Raw genomic sequence first — 22,927 nt, 5'->3', positions numbered from 1 at the left:
CCAGGGTATCTTTGATAATTGTTGGCCTATCATGAGAAATTACAGTTATTATTTTAGAGATCATCTCTTAGATGTCTTAGATGAGATGCTTTCCCTCCTAGAAAGACCTTGGAGATTATGTTTCCACATCCATGTAGCAAGTATGGACTTCCATGAGTGGAAGTGGCATGTTGATACCTCCTTATCCTCATTTAAGGTGCTACCTTCTATCGCTTCTTACTTCAAGAGGGCATAAATTTAGCCTTCTTTTTGTGAGATTCAAGAGAGTGGCATTGGTTGAACCCTAAAATTCCATCTGCTGCTAGCCATGTTATACCCTTTATTACTTATTCTATTAAACTAGGTAGATAGATACTGATACAGACAAATTTGTTGTAGCACACTCAAGAACCTTAACAGTTGAAGCTAGATAGATACTTTTGCAAATGAATTTGTTGTAGCATACTTAAGCACCTTAGCAGTTGAAGTTAGTTTTTAGTAATACAGTGAATTTATGAGAGGTAATGCCTATGGTAATGTCACTGATTATGGTGTACATGATGGAAAATGGCATTCTTGTTCTATATGTCTAAAACTGCATTTCACAATAACTCATGTTGGCTAGGGAGTGATGATATCGCACACATGGGCTTAAATTTTAAGGACCTGCGAGAGTGCTAGCTCTCTTCCTATAAGATTTTTGGGTGAAAGCAAGGGATGGTGGTACAAAATTGGTTGTCCTTGACACCACCTAGGCTTGGTAGAACAAGAGTAAAGAAAAAGAGGGCAAAAAGGAAATAAAAGAGAAATTGTAAGCTGTGAAAATTCCTTTGTAGGTACCAATTCCACCTCCATAGGACCAAATTTGGCACTTCTCTGAATTTTGCATTGTACCCAACAGGATTCATGGTACAACTATGTCCAAGAGTAAGGAAGCACAGTCTCAATTTGGCACTTTTGAGAAGCACTCACACTTGGTAGTGTAATACCAAATTAGGTTTTGGAGACAGATTTGGTGCTTTCAATGTATCTTGCAAAGTACCAAATGGATGCATAGTACCAATTTTGGAGCGTTTTATATCTAGAAAAGTATCCAATTTTGTACTAAGCATCCAATTATGGTACTGTAAAGTATACAGAGAAATAGCCAATTTGGTACTATGGATCAAGTTCGGTACTATGCAGGGTGCTTTAAGTGTGCCTGGTTAGTACCTAAGGTGTTCCATAGCTCCAATTTGGTTTTTTTGGGCACGACTTACACTTGGTAGTATAATACCAAAATGGGTTTTGGAAACAGATTTGGTGCTTTTAGAGGATACTGAAAAGTACCAAACTAGATGCATAGTACCAATTATGGCGCTCTTTGTATCCAAGAAAGTATCCAATTTTGTACTAAGTTTCCAATTATGGTACTGTGAAGTATACAGAGAAATAGCCAATTTGGTACTATGGATCAAGTTTGGTACTATGCAGGGTGCTTTAAGTGTGCCTGCATAGTACCTAAGGGGTTCCACAAATCCAATTTGGTGTTTTTGGGCACCACTCACACTTGGTAGTATTATACCAAATTGGGTTTTGGAAACAGATTGGGTGCTTTTAGTGAATACTAAAAAGTACCAAACTGGATGCATAGTACCAATTTTGACGCTTTTCTGTATCCAAAAAAGTACCCAATTTGCCACTATGGATCCATTTTGGTAATATGCAGTATGTAAAACAGTACCAAATTGGGTACTATGGTTCCAGCTTGGTACATAGAACCAAATTTGGTGCTTTTTTGTATTCACAAAAGCACCCAATTTGTTACTATGATCCAATTTGGTACCATGCTTAATGTAGAAAAGTATCCAATTGGGTACTATGGTCCGCCTGGTAATAAATAGAGCCTAATATGGTGCTTTTCTGCATCAAATTTGGCACTATAGTCTGATATCTGGCAAGCACTACAGTGCCAAATTTGGTACTTTAGAATGAGTTGGTGGTTTACAGTACCAAATTTTGTACTGTTAACAGCTTTCGTGCTTTACTCTTGTTTGATAGTATTCTGAGCTCTAACGTGGATCATTTTTCGTTTAAAGGTGGAGCTCCACAAAAGATTCGAGAGCATGTATCCTGCGGTGAAGTTGTCACTTAGGTCCTTTGAGACACTCAAGCCATTTTTTGTCCGAAGATTGAAAGAGCGCTATACTTGCTGCTGTATTTACCATATCCAGATGGTATACTTCAAGGATGCTTTCAATCAAATGCGCCAGAACAAGTTTGGGCATCACGGCAAAGAACATCCATGTACATGCTCCATTTGTGGTACACATAGTGAGGCAGGCCAATGTTCTGCAAACCAGGCTGTTTTTCAACACATAAGTAACTTGCTGGATTTTATATTGTGCCCTCGCCCTAAGGATCGTGAATATCATGCAAAGAGATGCTTGCTTGGAGAGTGCCCCAAATGCGGTGTACGAAAGTTGTCATTCTGCCCAGCCGAGATTGCAACAGATAGCAAGGAGGTGACTGTTAAGATATTCCAGGATGTGGGCACTGGACAGGTTAATGGTGATGGAAAAGAGAAGAAGCAAAAGGACTTGGTCGTGGAAAGGATGAAAAGTGCAACTTTCATTCATCTCTTTTCAGATCATCTGAAAAGCTTCGTTAAGCACAACTTTATGTTTAGGTGGTAGGCCCAACAATTCAAAGACTGCTTGCTTAAGTTTCTCAAAGATGTTGTGGTATCTGTTGTTGATTTTGCAGAGAATTACAGCTTTAAAGTGCAAAATGAGATCCAGTCCATGCATTGGTGGTCAACACACAGGTAACAATACTGGTACACATCTCTTATATCAGAAATTCAGTAGGAGCTATTGAGAAGACTGTGCATTTTTACATATCAGATGATAAGCTCCATGACACGCTCTTTGTTCAGCATTGTTTTATGCTACATAACAACTTGATGAAACAGCAAGGACACCGTTTGCGTTATCATTGGATATGGTCAGATGGTGCCGCTTCACAGTTCAAGGCACGAAAACCACACTATTTCGTAGCTAGGTATTATCAGTTGAGAGGATTGCTTAATGCATAACTTCTTTGCTTCAGGGCATGGAAAAGGAGAGCATGATGGTGCAGGTGCTATTATCAAGAGAACCCTGACGCACGAAGAGCTAAAACGCGATGGTTGGCCCATGAAGTGTGCGGCTGATGTGGTCAATTTTTTGAACGCGAGGTTTCAGCCGACAACGGAAGGTGGAAGTGCCAGCACAAGGAGGGTGTTCTGGTTGGTTTCACCGAATGATGTGCTGCGTTCTTCGTTGTGGGATTGTAAACCAATTGTAGGCTCTCGCTCATTCCATTGTGTTGACGGCTGCTCAACGCACAATCCATGTGATGTGCATTTTCGTATGCTGTCATGCTTTTGTGATCCATGTGTGAATGGGCAGTGGAGGAGATGCAATAATAAATAGCACATTGAAGAATGGAAATATGTCTCCATCGAGCCATTGACAGAGTCAGTACAACCTACAAATAGTGATGAGGACGACGATGATGAGGAGAACTACAATGATTTTTTTTCCTCCCATGTGAGTGAGGATTTAAGCATGCTTATGTATGAAGGAGACCCTGAGGTGTTGAGCCAATTATTGTCCATTGGGGATAACTTTGCAGTGAACGCAGCCGAGGAGAAGGAGGACTTCTACCTTCTTAAGTGCACAAAAACTAGTTATGTAGCACCAAGAGTACTGTTCAAAGGACCTTTGGCATAACAAGATCGTAAGAGGTGGATTGCTAGTTGAGGGCTTGTACTATGCCCAGGTTGAGGGCAAAGTTGATACCTATACCCTATTAGATCAGACACCACCGGTGATGATCTACTCGCATCTTGTTAGAGCCATACGGTTCCCCATGGAGGCTATCCCTGGCCTCTATCACCACCTTAAACTATCCTCAGAGATATATGAAAATATCTACAACAGTATGCCATATGAAGACGGAAGTGACCAGGACGGGAGCCATATAGTGTTTACCCCAACTACAATTCTAACCACTGGCAACAGTTGTAATTCTCTTGAATAGAATCTTGCTTGATCAGTACTATCTAATTCTCTTGATTAGAATCTTACTTGTGATCAGTACTGTCTAATGCTATTGCTGTGTTATCAATTTGGTACTGTGCTTTATTGTTTTTAGCTCTGCTGTGTTTTTGCAGTACCAAATTTTGGTACTGTTCCTTTTTGTTTTCACCTGACTGTTGTGGCACCAAATTTGATACTCTATAGTACTGCAGTACCAAAATTTGGTACTATCTGCTACATGTACAATCATTCAGTTACTGTTGTCTTATACAGTACCAGTCTTTGGTGGTAATATGCCAGCAAATTTGTAGAACCAAAATATGGTAAGTACTGTGCTAATAGTTTTAGCTGATTGCTGTGTACAGTTTTTTTGCAGCCAGAGTTATAAAGCCCAACAATACGGTGGTAATAAGTAGCCTTTCTGGTACTATGCAATAACTATCCACTTTCTCTCACTCATCCTCCCCTCCCATGCTCTCATCATCTCTCTCCCTTGCTTTCTGTCATCCTCTGCCTTCCTCTCATCCAGCCATGAACAGGGACTACTCACCTGGCAACTCCCACTTGTCACTAACTCCAAAGTCACGCTTGTCACCAAGTAGTAACAGAAAAGTACAAAAGCAGTAGCCAAAAAAAGTACATGTACAAAAAGATAATTATCATTAAATGCCAAAGGCAATGTACAAGCATACAAAATCTTTTACACATCAGGGGGGTCAAAGCGGTACGAATACCCCTCCATAGATACAAAGTAGTTGACAACGAACGAGGAAATGTCATCCTCAACATCAAACAAGGGATTCCGGTGGCTGTAAGCAGTGGGGAACTTATTAGCTAGCCACCCGGAGATCCACGGGAAAATGACATCCATAAGATACTTCGGCTTATCAGGGTCATAATACTTAGGCTCATATGATCAGATGCAGCAGTACGAGTCATAATCATTCTTCAAGGACTTGTGTCTCGTGTCGTCCACAAGGAGGGTGTTCGTTTCATTGAATTGTGGATACTTGCGCCACACTTTTCTTAGGAGCTTTCAGTAGCTTCCCCCACCTCTTTGGCCTCCTTCGCGCTTTTAGCCTCCTCTTGAAAAGATGCAGGGGGGAAGAGAGCTTGAGCTCTTGCAAGCACACACACACAAAACCCTAATAGAGAACACACAAGGTGAGAGGCTGAAAATCTTCTTCTTCTCTACTCAACACTCAACACACCATATACAAGATAAGAGTACACACAATATGAAAGGTACTCAACCAATACATACACGGGTTCTCTATAGTGTGAACCCGACTAAATGAGCTGGCGCTATAACTATGCCAGTCTCTAGAATGGCTGTCACACAGCCTGTCATCCCACTGGCCGCATATCTCCCATGATCTCATCAACCATGCCAGTGGTGTAAGTGTGGGGCCTATCCCCCAGGCGGGTCATCAGTGGCCACCGCCTCACTAGACGAGCTCGATATCTCAACACTCCCCCTCGAGCTCAACTCCATCTCATGTACACCAAGCGAAGCCCTGAATCTGCGGAGCTTCTCTGTACCCAATGCTTTGGTGAAGATGTCAGCTACCTGATCCTCTGTGCTGACATAAACAAGGTCAAGGTCTCCTGCCAAGACCTTCTCTCTGACGAAGTGGTAGTGGACCTCCATGTGCTTCGTACGAGCATGAAAGACTGGGTTCCTGGCCAACTGTATACTGCTAATGTTGTCACAGAAAATGACAACTTGTCTATCCACTGATAGACCCAAATCTGCAAGTAGCTTTCTCAACCAAGCTACCTCACATGCTGCCATAGCAGCTCCTCTGTACTCAGCCTCTATACTCGATAGAGCAACCGTAGGCTGCTTCTTGCTGCTCCAAGTCACAGCAGCACTTTCCAAAGAAAACATGAATCCACTGGTAGATCTTCTATCTGAGATGCTACCAGCCCAATCAGCATCTGTGTACCCATGTACACATATCTCTGTCCCAGTCTCATAGAATAGTCCACAATGCAAAGTAGACTTCACATACCTCAGTATGCGTCTCACTGCATCCAAATGCGGTTTCCGTGGAACCTGCATAAACTGACTCACCAACCCAACAGCATAGCTCAAATCTGGTCTGGTGATCGTCATGTAGATCAAACTTCCTACTATGCTCCTGTACATAGTAGGATCCTCCAAGATCTCTCTTAAATCTGCACTCAACTTGCCATTCTGGTCCAATGGCACAGAAATAGGCTTACACCCTGTCATACCATACTTGGACAACATGTCCAAGCCATACTGTCTCTGTAGTAATCCAATACCATGTGGTGACCTAATCACCTCAATGCCCAAGAAATATCTGAGCTCCCCGAGATCCTTCATCTCAAACTTCTGTCTTAGCAAGATCTTTACATCAAAGATCTCTGCATCATGGTCCCCCGTAATGATCAAGTCATCTACATAGATGACAACAAGCACAACCCCTCTATCACCATGTCTCACATACAATGAGAAATCTGCATTGGCTACATGAAAGCCAATAGTGACAAGATATTCAGAAATCTTGTCAGACCATGCTCTTGGTGCTTGCTTTAAGCCATACAAGGCTTTCTTCAACCTGCAAACATGCTCGAGGTGACCCTCATCCTCATAACCAGGTGGCTGCAACATATACACCTCTTCTTGCAAATCCCCATGCAAGAAAGCATTCTTTACATCCATCTGATGTAAAGACCATTGCTTTGACGCAGCCACTGCTATCACAACTCTCACCGTTGCCATCTTGGCAACTGGGCTGAAAGTTTCCTCATAATCAATCCCATATGTCTGCGCATATCCTTTGGCTACCAATCTAGCCTTGTACCTGTTTATGCTTCCATCACTGTTATGTTTAACTTTGTACACCCACTTGCATCCAATGGCTTTCTTGCCTTCAGGCAATTGCACTAAATCCCAAGTCTCATTTCCATATAGTGCATCCATCTCCTCGTCCATAGCTTTCTCCCAACACACATTTCCAACAGCCTCATCAATGCATGTGGGCTCAACAACCTGCACAACCTTTGCCATATATGCATAGTGGTGTGCCACATAACCATCATAGGTAAATCTCTGCACAGGGTTCTTCACTCTCCCTGATCTTCGCAGCTTTTCATTCATGGCTTCCATAGCCTTCTTTACACCAGGTGTTCTCATAGCTGGGATCCCAAACTCCTCATCAAGGCTCATATCTGAGCCACTAGACTCTCCATCAACATGAGAATGCCCTGCAGAAATGTCAGGCATACCAAGGGGCTCAACCACTTTCTCTTTTCCTTTACGTGATGTACTAATCACATTTGCAGGGCTGGTATTATGACGCAGCCTGCCACTCCATGGTCTATCAACAGATCCACTAGATGAGGACTCTCCTGGTCCGCTCAAAGACTGTGATTGCTGACCTGCATTCTGTGCAACCACACTTCCACTCACATCAGCCCCAACAGCTTCTTTTTCAGCAACATACCAGCTGCTCATCTCATCAAACACAACATCCCTGCTTACCCTCAACTCACGTGTAGCAGGGTTATAACACCTGTATCCCTTTTGCTCAAGGGAATATCCAATAAACACACATTTTTCAGCTTTCGGATCCAACTTAGTTCTCAGCTCATCTGGCACATGCACATATGCAATGCATCCAAAAACTTTCAGATGAGACAAATCTGGTTTTCTGCCAGTAAACCTCTCCTCTGGAGTTACATCATGTATGGCTGCAGTTGGAGTCCTGTTCATGATGTATACTGCTGTAGAAACAGCCTCAGCCCAATAGCAATGCGGCATATTCTTCTCTTCCATCAATGCTCGCGCAATCTCAGCAATGTGCCTGTTTTTCCGCTCAGCAACTCCATTTTGCTACGGAGTGTATCTGCATGTGAACTGTCTCCGAATACCATTCTTCTTCAAAAATTCAGAGAACTCATTGGAGAAGTATTCTCCCCCTCCATCTGACCTTAGGCACTTGACATATTTCCCTGTTTGCTTTTCAACCAAAACTCTGAAATTCTGAAAGTGAGTGAACACCTCACTCTTCTCTTTCATGAAATATACCCACACTTTCCTTGTGTGGTCATCAATGAAAGTCACATAATACCTGCAGCCTCCCATAGATATGGTCTTCGTAGGACCCCATACATCTAAATGCACAACATCTAGTGCATTTCTGCTCACATATCTGTTACGTGGAAACACATGCTTTGTTTGCTTCCCAAATTGGCATGCTTCACAGATTTTCTGCATACCTTCCACTTTAAATTTTGGCAGCCCTGTCACAATTCCTTTTGTCTGCATAGACTTCAATCTCTGCACATTCATATGTCCAATTCTTTTATGCCATATGTCTGTGTCTGCAACAACTCCTGAACCATTTGCAAACATCGCAGCACTCATTTCAGGCATGTCTACATTCAACGTAAACATTCTGCCCACTCTGTTGCCTTTTGCAACCAACCTGCACTTGTCTTTAAAATCTTCAACATAACACCCATCAGGGTCAAACCGAACCTGCAAACCCTGCTCAATCATCTAGCCAACTGAAACCAGATTCTTTGTTATGTTCGGTACATGAAGTACATCTGCAAGGTACTTCACTTTGCCATCCTGCATAGACAATGGCACATCTCCAACGTGGGCAATTGGATGAGCAGTGTCATCCCCTGTTTCCACAAAACCTGGTCTTTCCGGGTTTTTCATCTCCTTGAACCACTCCCCATGACTCGTCATGTGGTTCGAAGCGCCTGAATCCACATACCATACATTATCTTTTTGTGCTGCATCAACATTTTCAGACATGGCATTCACATGCTGCATAACAAACAACCTTTCATTATCCTCATTATTTCTGCTTGAGGATGCATAGTTGTTTTGCTGCACTTTCCCATTTTGCATGTCAGCCTGCTTCTTATAACATTCTGACTGCACATGTCCAGGCTTACCACAATAATAGCATTCACGTGCATCATTATATTGCCTTTGCCAATTTCCACGGTCTCTTTGACTCCCCCTGCCTCTGAATTTGCCTCTTCCACCTGCGTGTTGTTGTTGTTGTTGATTCTGGGACTGTTGTTGTTGCTGCTGCTGCTGGCCATAATTCTGATTACCTGTTCGGCCACCTCCTTGACCGCGTCCACGGCCTCCTCTACCTCGTCCTCTTCCTGAACTCGTGTAGAAGGCTTGTTGCTCTGAACTGTTTTTGCTTTGTGAAGACTGTTGGTCTTCACCCAAGTTCTTCTCTTCGATAATCAGCATAGACACCAAATCTGTAAAGTTGGGAATGTTTTCCCGAGTCTGAATAGACGTCTTGAACGCCTTGTATTGTGGCCCGAGACCACGTAGACAGACTTCCACCTTGTCATCATCATCTACTGACACACCAATAGATGCAAGGGATTCCACAATACCCTTTATCTTCAACGCATAGTCATTCACAGACATGCTCTTTTTCTCCACAGTATGAAGTTCATTCTTCAACTGTATCTTACGTGCCTTGGTATTTGTTTCATAGAGCTTTACCAAGGTGTCCCACGCCTCCTTGGGGGACTTGGCATCCTGAATGTGCCCAATCATGGTGTCCTGTATACTAATGGAAAGCCAATACATAACCTTCCTGGCTCCTTGGTTCCAGTCTTTAAACTCTTTCACATCTGCAGCAGTCGGATTTATATCCGGTATCTCCGGTGCCTCTTCATGCTCACCTTCTATGTAGTCCCAATAGCCTTTTCCCATCAGGAAATTAGTCAACCTGAACCTCCAAGCATGGAAGTTATTCTTATCCAGCTTCTCAGCCACAATCTCTGTTATGCCATCATTAGACATCTTGCCAAACACACAATTTTACCAGAAACTGCACTCTGGTTTTTCCTGCACAACTGCTGTATTTTCTGCACAGCGGTACTGCAGTCCACTCAAATGTCACAACCAGTGACCTCAATGTGCATACATACACCCAATGGCAACTGTAGACCTCTTTGCAGCACCCACAGTGTCTGCACAGTCAATCTGTCTTCCTACAGTTCTTAAAATAGAGTTCTGCAGAGAATCGATGACTTACCCGTGCAGTGCTCGAAATCGCCTGCTTTCTGAAAAACGGAGGTCCAGACGCGCCCGAAACGCGTTTTCGACTCGGAAATTTCAGTCCGAAGGACTATATAGTTGCCCTATAGCTTTACTCCCGCGAAGAAAGCTCCTCAATCAGAGATCGTTTGCCGGTGCCTCCCGTAGAGCTCCCGACAAGGGTGTAGTCACCAACACAATAGGGAAGAGTAGTTGAAGCTCTTACCCTCGTACCGCTTCCTATGGTTCTCTTGCTTGCAGCTCAGCCCTTAGCACGAACCAAGCTCTGATACCATGAAAAGATGCAGGGGGGAAGAGAGCCTGAGCTCTTGCAAGCACACACACACAAAACCCTAATAGAGAACACACAAGGTGAGAGGCTGAAAATCTTCTTCTTCTCTACTCAACACTCAACACACCATATACAAGATAACAGTACACACAATATGAAAGGTACTCAACCAATACATACACGGGTTCTCTATAGTGTGAACCCGACTAAATGAGCTGGCGCTATAACTATGCCAGTCTCTAGAATGGCTGTCACACAGCCTGTCATCCCACTGGCCGCATATCTCCCATGATCTCATCAACCATGCCAGTGGTGTAAGTGTGGGGCCTATCCCCCAGGCGGGTCATCAGTGGCCACCGCCTCACTAGACGAGCTCGATATCTCAACACCTCTACACCTTCAGCCCCCTCTGCACCTTTAGCCTCCTCAGCACTTTCAGTAGCTTCCCCCGCCGCTCTGGCCTCCTCATTGCTTTTAGCCTCCTCAGTGTCTTTGGGCTCCTCTGCACCTGCAGCCTCCTGTGCACTTTGGGTAGCTTCCGCTGCCCTCTTTCCGTTCTTCCTCCTCTTTCTACCTGCCTTGTCCTTTGCAGATGTTGATGTCGTAGCCAAAACCTCTGCCTCTGAGAGAACTTCAACTGTTTTTTCCTCAACAGCCGGCATCTCTTCATTGTTCTTCTCGCCTTGGTCGGTCTCTTGCTCAGCAACCTCCTCAATCAGATCACTTCCCCCCTGTTCTTTCTCCTCCGGTCCCTTTTTGTCTTTGTCTCTCTCCTGCACTTCCGCTTTTAGTCGATCTTCCCCCATGCTTGAGTCTACAGCAGCAGCAGGCTCAGCCCCTTTCCCTTCCCTTGTGTTGGCATCAAGGTCTTGAAGTATTTTCTGCACTGACTTGTAAGGATCTTCTTTAAACATGTAAGTGGCATCTGTGACTTACTGTGACCAAGGAGATCCTTCCTATCCATTGGGGTGTTGTCATGGGTGTCTGCACCGAAAGATTCTCTACCTACATATGCACAAAGATGAAAGACAAGATTAGATCATCAGTTCAAACAATATAAACATACAATGTCCAACACAAACACCCCACTTACTCTTCAATAATGACCTCCCTGTGACACCCAGGCCTTTGCCTCCGAAGGGATTGTGGTGTTACAACGTGCCTTCACGCACATATCTCTTGTTCTCAACACAGCTGCAAAACACAATGGATGGTACTGATGCCTGCAGGGAAGCATGAAGGTACCAACCACGTAAGAAGCCTCCCCACAGGCAACACAAGTACCAAACACATGAATTGTGTTGGCAGGGTCCACAACATGAGGCCTTGGAGTCAATGTATATTTCATCCCCCTCTTCACATCAGCACCACACAACTTATGTACAAATTCTTGATGGTCTTGGGTCTCCAAGCATTCATTGTGGAGCTTCACATACTCCATCTGCAAAACAGACGTACTTTATCCACTTATCCCCCAAAACAAACAATTAGCAAGGAAGTACACAAGCAGTACAAAAACTGAACCAGAATAGGTACCAAAATAGGTAAACTGTACCATAACAGTTCTAAACAGCACTAAATGGGTACAATGAAGTTTCAACATCTCGCAAGCCAAACCCAAGTAGAATAAAAACAGTACTAAAAAGGGTCGAATTGTACCAAAATAGTTTTAAACAACACCAAATTGGTACATGAAGTACCAAAATAGTTTTAAACAACACTAAATTGGTACATGAAGTACCAAAAACTACCAAAACAGTACTAAAAAAGGTTGGATTGTACCAAAATAGTTTTAAACAACACAAAATTGGTACATGAAGTACCAAAACTACCAAAACAATACCAAAAATGTAGCAAAGCAGTACCAAAATAATATCAAATAGTAGCAGAATAGTACCAAATAGTACTAAAATAGTACCAAATAGGTTACTGACAGTGCTAAAAAGGTAGCAAATCAGTACCAAAATAGTAGCAAAATAGTAGCAAAATAGCACCAACAAATAGGAAACAAAACAGTACCAAAACAAAACCAAATAGTAGCAAAATAGTACCAAAATAGGTAACAAAACAGTACCAAGACAAACCAATGACAAACCAAAACAGTACCAAAAGGTTAACAAATCAGTATCAAAATAGTACCAAAAGGTAACTAAACAATACCAAAACATATCAAAATAGTACCAAATCAAAATAGTACCAAAAGGTAACTAAACAATACCAAAACATGTAAATTATGCCAAAATAGTTGTAAACAGCAATAATTTGGTACAATTAAGTACCAAAAACACACAAGACTCCCAAAAATACCCAAAAGACCCAAAAACTTGTCACAGTGAAATTCCAAACTAGTACCAAAATAGTGCAAAAAGTACCAAACGAATCAAAGAAAACAAAAAATACCAAAGATAATACCTAGATAGCACCCAAGACATATTTAGCACTACCATATAAGACCAAATAAAAGCTCAACTTCAGTACCAAAACACTTCAAAAGAGTACCACATGACGCAAAGAAGCACAAAAAGTACCAAAGTTAGTGCCAACATTGAACCCAAGATGTACCTGCAATACCTTAAAGACTTTAAAACTTGTAGCTAGAAAGTACCAAAGCAGTATCATAATAGGTCAAAAGAGTTTCAAATGAATAGCAAAGCACCAAAAGTACCAGTCATGGGTGCAACCAATTATCCAAGACAACCAAAGGTGCCCTATTAGACTAAACTTAGTAACCTGAAAGTACCAAAACAGCACAAAAATAGCTCAATAGAGTATCAAATGAAATAAAGAAGCACCATTAAGTACCAAGAAAGGCACAAGCACAACACCAAGTGTTATAAAAAATACCAAAACAAGTAAAGAAAGTACCAAAACAATTCAAGAAGTTTCAAAACCACCAAAAATGTCAGCAGATAAACCAATCAAGAAGTGAAACATGCCAAATCGCCAAACCATGTGTAAATTAAACACTATCAACAGTCAAACACAATGCAATAGGCCAGAAATACAATACCTCATGCTGTTCAACCTCCGCTTGGAGGCTTTTGGATATTTTCACCCCGTGTCGTCGTAACAAGCATCGACTTGCTCCCAGCTTAGCCTCCACCTCTCTGATCTCTTCATCCAGAACAGGGATTTGTTGCTAAAGCTGAACAATGCGTGCTTCTAGGGTATTGATGTCTTCCATCAAACTCTTCGCCACGTCCTTTCTACCTTCATATACCAGTATAGCTGGTCCTTGTTTGCTTGAATAGAGGCCTTCAGGCTTCTGAGGTCTGACCATCCTGGATGTGACACTGGGTGTGCCAGTCTTTGCAGCAATGCCTCTAAATCAGGTAGGTAGTCAGCAATTGCCCCTCTGCCAGCATTCTCTGGTTCTGTGCAGATATTACTACCACTTTGAGTCATCCGGGCCTTCTTATCTGAATGCAAGACACTGCCATGGGAGGAAGCATTTTGCCTCCTCCATGCCTCAATTTTATGCTCAAGCCCACCACTCCTAGATGATATCATCTGCAACACTCCTTCCCCAAACCGGGCCCATGCTACTTTATGCCCTGCTGGGTCTTTTTTCGCTGCATGGCATTTCTCAAAAGAGCACGTAGCAAATTTGTTGGTCAATTCACCACATGAAGGGGGCCCCTAATAAACTTTGGAGAATAGAAGTTTGCAGTCTTCCACCAGTTGTGGCTGCAAATGGTTTAAATAGATCTTGCTGTTCTTTTGGTACTTGAACTTGAATACAGTTAACCATTGCTCGGGTGGCATGTCCTCATCAGTCAAAGTCCTTGAAGAGTTTGCCCTCAAGACTGAGACCGTACTCTTCATGCAGGTCCTGTGCCGTGTAACAGAACTTGGTTTGTTGAGGGTACTCCTCCATTTTGTTCTTACCTAAAATGTGTTGAAAACAAATCAGAGAATTGCTGACTCCTATAGATTAAATGTGGTGCCCGACATTGTGTCTAATGTGAGGTGATGCCCTACAGAACCAATTGTGGTACTCAAAGAGTACCAAATTTGCTACTGCAAAGTATCAAATATAGTACTGTTCATTTAACTGCAAATGTCAATGCAGGGAGTGAACATGCACCATTTACTTAGCACATGCATATGCCAATCAGAGAATTGCTGACTCCTACAGATTAAATGTGGTGCCCGACATTGTGTCTAATGTGAGGTGATGCCCTATAGTACCAATTGTGGTACTCAAAGAGTACCAAATTGTGCTACTCAAAGAGTACCAAATTTGCTACTGCAAAGTACCAAATATAGTACTGTTCATTTAACTTCAAATGTCAGTGCAGGGAGTGAACATGCACCATTTACTTAGCACATGCATATGCCAATGAATAGCATACCACGCCTTGACTTGCTGGTAGATTTTGATTCATCGTCATCGAAGAGGAGTGAGGTCCGTTCGGAGTCGACCTTGCACTGTTTTGCACTTGCCCTTGTGTTGGGACTGGCTATGTGCTCCGGCTTTGTTTGTTGGGGGGGTGTGGTGGGAGCACCCTTCTTGTTGCTACTGCCAGGAGGCACCATGCCCTCCTTTGCCTTTGCTTTCGGTTTGCATGTTGAAGGTGACGCTCTGCATGCAGCAGCTCCCTTGGCCTTTGGGGTCCTCGTGGCTAGGCGACTGATCAATGCGAGCTCTAGAGCAGAGCAGCTCTGCTACAATCGAATGCGGGGGGGGGGGAGAGAGAGAGAGAGAGAGAGAGAGAGAGAGAGAGAGAGAGAGAGAGAGAGAGAGAGAGAGAGAGAGAGATGGCCAGAGGAAGGCGACCGGACGATGCCCGCTTAGTTCAAACACAAATGAGCAAAAACAATAAAAAATTGAAACCACTACCACCACTCATGACACCACTACACTCACGGGGTAGTACTGCATAAAAGATTCTCAAAGATCTTAAAAATTCCCTTGCTTTCACCCTTCTAGCATTACATTTAGGTCAAATTCCATCCTTGGAGAGTAATTTATTGCCTCTTATTAATAGAGCATTGAGCTTAGAGCCTATCTAGCATGGCAATGGAGGACAACCTAGCTCTTGCCAATATGGTCAATGTTGCCCTTTGAAAAAATCCCCATGACACAAACTAAGGCAAGCTAAGGAATAAATTTTGTCATTGATGGATTTATTTGATGTTAAGAACGTGTACATGTAAATAAATCACCCCTCTAGGCTATTTGTAGAGTTGTGTGTGGAGTCATTTACTTGTTTTTGGACCTATCCAAATAGTAATGAGTATCCTATGGCACAGTCACAAATTAAGAAGCCATAAAATAAAAGCGCCTAATAAAATGTCATTTTTCATTTAGATATTCTAAATATAAAGTCATTCTTGATATAACATCTCTCAATCGCATCAGTAAATCAAATATGTTATACAAGCAGATTGCTTAGAAATAAACTCACTTGATCTTCAACCTTTTCTTGATATCATTATGAAACTAGCTCTTGGGATTGGTGTCAATATCAAGAGAAAAGCCTTTTATTTCCACCAATACACCATGAGGATTTCTTGTAGGTCTCTTCAAACTCCTTATATCTTGAGATTTTGCTTAACCTCAAGGGAGAAAGTTCATTATATCATGAGGAACATTGTGTGTCTAACCTACCAATCGTGAGCATCTAGGTAGCCAAATTTGTTTAAAATAGAGTGATTGGTACATTCTAAGGAGAGGGGGAGCATGGACCTTAGAACAAAATGTTTTCTAAGGTTATAAAGATATCACTATGGTGATATTATAAGCATATGATGAAGCGATGTAAATGAATAGAAGCCATTGACTAGAAGCTAGATTGAATCTTGCACTCCATTTTCCTTGTAGTCAAGTTGACAAATAATCATGTAATTTTTCACAAATGACATCATGGTTAGGAAGCTTAACAAACATAACAAACAAAATAGAATCACGAAGAAAGATCATGATTAGAAAACATAGCTGAACGAAGTTTATGAGACTATTAACACTCTCATTAGCTAGCCTTAAATTATTTTAATGGGCTCTAAAAGGGCCCATTTCGAGCTCGAATTTCTCCTAATGTGTAGTTTAGCTCCAGGGGGAGTGTTGGGATATCAAGATCAACACGAGTTGACACTCGTGACGTGCCTAGGTGACTGCTCCACACACACAATTACTAGAGCATTTATTAGCTGATGGGTGAAAGTATGAAAGGGTGTCTAAAAAAGTACTTTGGGAATTTTATTTTCAATCCCTACATTTTGGTGTATCTTGAGCACATCAATTCAAAAGTTGTTGGAGAATGTGGATTTAGAACCTACTCTTCACTCAAAAGCTTTCCAATGATATGTCATATGAGGGGGTTTTGAGAAAATCTTAGAAGGGTTCACGGTGCTCCCCATTTTTTGATCTTGCAAAATAGGAATTGGGATTTTTCAAAACTCCCTAATATGGTCTTTACTCCTTTTCATAAAAAAAAAATTGGTACTATTTTGGTACTTGTGAGCACTTTGCTTTTTCTACATATCAAACTAGAGTACTTTTTAGGTTTGGCTACGTTGAATGTAATGTTTTATGAAAGAAAATTCTTAAAGAAATAACATAGGATATTAGTACTCTTGAACTTTTGTACTATTTTGGTCAATATTATGTACACCCTATCATGCTTTCACCCTGATATGATGGATCTTCAACATCTTGAGGGGAGTGTTGAGATGTCAAGCTCAACACGGGCTGTCACTCATGTTGTACCTAGTAGACCATTTCACGTTTATACTACTAGCACATTTGGTAGTTGAGATGAGATGATGAGATCTTTGACAATGATTCTAATAGAGTTGGACTACACCTACGTAGTCCAATCGAGTTATAGCATACTTATCCTGCGAGCTCACCTATTTAGCATGTTCACATTATGGACCGCTTGTATATAGTACTCTAGTACTTATGTTGGTCTTCACTTATCTGTTATAGAACTCTTTTGAAAACAAGAAGAAGAAGAAGATTTCAGCCTTCCATCCATTGTTGTGTGAGCATGTGTGCGCTTGCAAGAGCTCAAGCAGACTCTCCTTCTCTAATCTTTTCATCCCTGAGTGCATGTCTTGGAGGAGAGAGAGCTCAAGCTTCCTCTCCTCCTCCAATCTTTTCATCCCTGAGTGCATGTCTTGGAGGAGCTTATTAGAGGCCGCCTTTTCCATGGCTTTATTTTCTCTTTCTTTGATCTTAGCCTCATCTTCTCTAGACTAGAGTGGTTCTCTCTATGTGGACGAGTGGAGCTATAATAGGGATGGCATGGTTAGCATCTTTGTGGGAGCTATCCTCTTGGATTAGGCATAGACACATCTCAATCCAGCTAACCCTTAGCAGAGCAAGATCATCTTAGCCGCATCTTCTCTAGACTAGAGTGGTTCTCTCTATGTGGACAAGTGAAGCTATAAGAGGGATGGCATGGTTAGGGTCTTTGTGGGAGCTGTCCTCTTGGCTTAGGCAGCAGAGACACATCTCAATCCAGCTGACCCTTCGTAGTAAGATCATCAACAAATATCCTAGATTACCTCCTACAAGTCCCATGTATTACGTAGAAGATTTAGGACATCTTAGCATCCTTCTCGTTCTTCACAAAAAGGACAATCCAAGTTGCTCTCAATCAAGCCCATCAAGAGATTGGTCTCTTTCTCCGGTCAGCTTCCTGAGAGTGAAAAGGGGCCTTTTAAGAGTTTTATATCTCGTTCTTCACAAAAAGGACAATCCAAGTTGCTCTCAATCAAGCCCATCAAGAGATTGGTCTCTTTCTCCGGTCAGCTTCCTGAGAGTGAAAAGGGGCCTTTTAAGAGTTTTATATCTTTATGCCAACACAATGCCTAGATCGAGACTACTCTTAAAGGCACTGAAGAGAGGTGAGGTTATGTCTAATGTGGAGGCCACTTGCATTGCTCTTGAGGCATTAGAGTAGTAAAGGGTGGAGTACAAATACCATGTAAGAGTTTCCTTTTGCTCCCAAGTAAGGGACAAAGTCTCCCAAGATTTCCTTGTAGCATCAGGCCTCTACTTCCATTATGAGTTGTGAGAGAGTCTAGTCCACAAGAACATTTGATGGCCCTCAAAAGGGCCCCCTAAGATAATTCGTAGAATTATTTTCTCATGTCACCGTGGAAATGTTTAGTAGGGTCATATCCTGTGATTTTGACAAGAAGTCTCATTTCATGTACATCCTCCCTCTTTTTTACATTTATGATGCATGCTAACCAAAGCCCTCGAGGATTGTGGTTGGCATACGTGGGGCCAAACTTATATCAAACCTCAAGTACATCTCAAAGGGTTGTTTATTCCATGTACCTCGCCAAGCCCAAGATGACACACCATTGTACGTTTTTTAATAATATTTATGGATGTAATATTATATACTCATTTGAGACCATAATGTTGACAAGAAAAAATGAGAATAAAAGTGACCTGCTCATCAAGTTGGGGCAATTGAAAATTAAAAGGTTTTACTACTACAACCCTTAAAAATTTGCCTACCTTCAACTCAAATTTCAAAATGTAATTTTCAAAAATCTGAAGTTGCCCTAGTTTTTTTTGGAGCACTTTTGCGAAAATTAGAGGTAGGACGTAGAGGCTTCCAGAACCCTCGGAAACGAATGTTCGGGAAGCAGGTAGTAGCTCCAAGAAGGCCCTCCTCCGCTACTACTACGTTTATAATAAACCTCCACAAAGCGACTCTCCTCATCTCATCGCATCTCAATTCGCGCGCCCCCCTCACAGCGGTTATATATACACACTCTCTCTCTCTCTCTCTCTCTCTCTCTCTCTCTCTGCTGCCTTCCTCTGCCCTCACAGCAGTACAACCAGTACAGCAGTACAGTACAGTAGAAGGAAGAAATGGCCCTCTCTTTGTTCGGCCGCAGCAGATCAGGCGAAGATCCCTTCGACTCCCTGCTCTTCGATTCGCTCGCCTTCCCGTCTTTCTCTTCCTCTCTGCGCGCCAGCTTCCCGGAGCACCCCAGCTTCGCCCGGGACGTGGCTGCGGTGGCTAATACGCAGGTGGACTGGAAGGAGACCTCGGATTCCCACATCTTCAAGGCCAACCTGCCTGGTAAGGATATCGCCCCCCCGCCCCTTTCCCCCTTCCTCCTCCGTCGCTTTTATCGGAATTGACTGCTCGAATATTCGCATGAGCAAAGTAGTGTGCCCCCGTGTGTGTGCTCTGCAGGTCTGGCCAAGGAGGACGTGAAGGTGCAGGTGGAAGACGGGCGCGTGCTGCAGATCAGCGGCGAGCGCAAGAAGGAGGAGACGGCTTCCTCGGACAGGTGGCACCGCGTAGAGCGGGCGCAGGGCAGCTTCCTTCGACGGTTCCGCCTCCCCGACAACGCGAAGGTGGAGGAGGTGAAGGCGGCCATGGAGAACGGCGTGCTCACCGTCACCGTCCCCAAAGTGCCCCCGCCGGAGCCCAAGTCTGCCGTCAGAAGTGTCCAGATCTCGGGCTGAGAGGAATCGTTCAAAGACACACTCTCTCTCTCTCTCTCTGGCTATGTATGTGGTCGAGTGATGGTCGTCATGTGTGTTTATATTACAGGGTCCTTCCTGGATGTGTAGTAGAGGGACGAGTTTTAGGTGTTCTTGTAGAAGTTTAAAAAAAAAAAAAAGAATGTATGACAACTTCTCTTTTTAAAGAATTGGAAGCTTTTGTCGATAATGTCTATCTAGCTTAGCTTGTTCAACATCACGGACATGTATGATGATTTGTTTTGCTGATGTGTAGCATATATGAATGAGGAGAAAGAGAGAGAGAGAGAGAGAGAGATAGTGAGAGGATGGACTATATGGATGAGGTGGTACATTAAAGGCTATTATACTTGCCTCTTAGCCATGCCACAAAATTTTGAGGAGTTGTCGAGGCTATCTCCAAGTTGTGATAAATATGTAATGGATCTAACTTCCATGAATAATATGATGCTGATCTTGAAGTAGCGATCTTTGATGTAGAGAATGATCTTGGAAGTAGCGATCTATCTTTGATGTAGACGACGTCATTGAAATAACTCTTCTTATGTCATAGCAAAACCTATAAGGTGCACTTGGATTGTTCCCAAAGTGAGCGTGGTTGATCTTCTCTCAGTGGGTGCTTTTCCTTGCCAATCCATTCAATGTACACTTCTTAATGACCTCATACTATGGTTTGGTACGAGTCTTAGTACCCCATGTTCGCTAGAGCTTGTTTTGTTTGGGCTTTTTTTTTGCATCTTCTTACCTATGTGATAGTTGATATTTATTATTTCCTGAAAACTCAAGGTCGCTTCCCTTGGTGGGTACCCAATTGTGTAGTCATGGTACACATGGATCTCCTTGGTCTTCGTGGTAGTATACACATGATTCTCCTTGTTGTGACTCCTCCCTCTCTTTTTATTTGCACAATGTATTTCTAGGTATAGCAACCACAAAAAATCTAAGCCCAAGGATAAACCACCTACGAGTCAACATGTTTCCCTTTAGTACACATTTGTCTTAGCTTAGTTTTGTGTAGCACAATACACATTTGTCTTAGTTTAGTTTTGTGTAGCACAATATGATGGTTCTTATATTTGTCGCGTACTAATTAGTACATTTTAAGTGTACACAAACAAGGCTTGTATATGGATGAGGTGGTACTCTATAGGCTATTTTTGTACTTGCCTCTTAGCCGTGCCACGAAAATTTTTGTTATTATCATCATCTCCAAATTGTGATAGATATCCACTGGATCTAACTCCCATGCATATAATCATGATTTGGAAGTAGATATCTTTGATGGAAAGGTGGTGTTTTAGTCATCTGTTGAAATAACTCTCATTATTTCATTGTCTATAACACAAGGTGCGTCAAAGATTCTTCCTCTCTCTTAACACAAATTGTTGATCTTCTCTTAACAGGTGCTTTTCTTTGGCAATCTAAGCTTTGTGGTGCATGTATTCCTTTGAGCTGATAGTATCATTTAGTACTAGTCTCATTAGGCATTGTTGGCTAAAGGTGGTTGTTTGGAATTCCTTGGCATTTTCTTACCTATGTGGTAGCAGAGGTCTAGTGTAGGTCAATTTGCTAACTTCTTTTTCAATGTACTTTATTAAAATTTAGTGAATGCAAAGAAACTTAACTAATTTGCACCTAGGACATTCTCATCATTTTCTTACCTATCTGGTAGCAGAGGTCTAGTGTAGGTTAATTTGCTAACTTCTTTTTCACTTTATTAAAATTTAGTGAATGCAAAGAAACTTAACTAATTTGCACCTAGGACATTCTCATTAGTCATTTGTGATGCTCGAACATTGTATCGTTGTGATCAAGGATTATAATAATGATTCGTATACTAAATAAGGGATATGAAGAGGTATGATGAACATCCCAAGTTTCAACACTCCATTTTACCTAAACCCCATTCGATTGCCCTTTAAAGGAAGCTTGTATATAAACCAATTGTATGCACCAAAAGAAACCCCTTCACTTGTTGTGCAAAAGCCTTAGGTGACCATCTTGTCATAAGACTTCGCAAAGGCGAGGGCTACTCTATCCATGAAAGAATAAAAGAAGATAAGGGCTACTCTATCAATAAAATAATAAAAGAAGAATTTTAGCATGTTGTTGTGGTGGGTATCCAGCATGGGGAGGAAAATCTAGTTGTTTATTGTATAAAAGTGAAGCAAAAGAAAAAAAAGCCATTCCCTATAGCATTTCATCAGCCTACAAAGAAAAAGTGAGTTTGATTAACGTTTCTATCTCATGCAAGCCAAAGTTGCATATCTTCTTATTTTTATACAAATACTATAAGATAAATCAAGCAAAATGGCATAAATTAGGATTTGAATTCATTAGAAAGATGGTTCTCTCGACAAAGATGGTCATGTTGAAGTGTGGATCTAGTTTCCTCCTTTCATTCAAGCTTTCCCTTTGAGCTTCTAAATGTGGGATGCCAACAGTTGGAGTGACAACACAATTCATCTTTATCAATTCCAAACTGATTCTAAAAACTTTAAGAGCTTGAAAATGGGAAAAAAATTTTACAACCTTGTAAAAACACTCCTTTCACAAACAAGTGAATTGTTATGTGTTTTCTAGTATTGGCATAAAAGTTGACAAAAGATAGAGGCCAATCTCGAGCCTTCACTTTCCGCCTTTGTTCAAGTGATAATGGAAATTGAAGGAGGGGTATAGATAATTGAAGGATGTATTTCCAAACTATGTGTTAGGATTGTTCCCAAAGTGAGCGTGGTTGATCTTCTCTCAGTGGGTGCTTTTCCTTGCCAATCCATTCAATGTACACTCCTTAATGACCTCATACTATGGTTTGGTACGAGTCTTAGTAGTCCGTGTTCGCTAGAGGTTGTTTTGTTTAGGCTTTTTTTTTTGCATCTTCTTACCTATGTGATAGTAGATATTTATTATTTCCTAAAAGCTCAAGGTCGCTTCCCTTGGGTACCCAATTGTGTAGTCATGGTACACATGGATCTCCTTGGTCTTCATGGTAGTATACACATGATTCTCCTTGTTGTGACTCCTCCCTCTCTTTTTATTTGCACAATGGTATAGCAACCACAAAA

General features: G+C 42.0%; 2 protein-coding genes across 2 annotated transcripts in view; both read left to right on the top strand.

Moving 5' to 3' along the window:
• LOC147617746 (uncharacterized) overlaps positions 1–22,927 on the top strand; it is a 277,309-nt gene that overhangs the window by 161,081 nt on the left and 93,301 nt on the right. The window lies entirely within an intron of this gene.
• LOC147617750 (18.1 kDa class I heat shock protein-like) lies at positions 19,082–20,191 on the top strand. Its single transcript, XM_086775567.1, has 2 exons — positions 19,082–19,452; positions 19,570–20,191. Exons 1-2 carry the CDS (start codon positions 19,239–19,241, stop codon positions 19,842–19,844), a joined length of 489 nt encoding a protein of 162 aa, XP_086631693.1. The 5' UTR covers positions 19,082–19,238; the 3' UTR covers positions 19,845–20,191.

The sequence above is a fragment of the Cibotium barometz genome, chromosome 36, assembly GCF_041138505.1.
Source record: "Cibotium barometz isolate CiBa-2024 chromosome 36, ASM4113850v1, whole genome shotgun sequence".
Lineage (NCBI taxonomy): Eukaryota > Viridiplantae > Streptophyta > Polypodiopsida > Cyatheales > Cibotiaceae > Cibotium > Cibotium barometz.
This window is presented reverse-complemented; position numbering and strand designations above follow the sequence as displayed.

Bases quoted from the DNA above. Each gene is read 5' to 3' on its own strand.
- LOC147617750 (XM_086775567.1), top strand. From the start codon at position 19,239: ATGGCCCTCTCTTTGTTCGGCCGCAGCAGATCAGGCGAAGATCCCTTC. The intron at 19,453-19,569 runs GTAAGGATATCG...TGTGCTCTGCAG, and splicing joins CTTCAAGGCCAACCTGCCTG to GTCTGGCCAAGGAGGACGTG.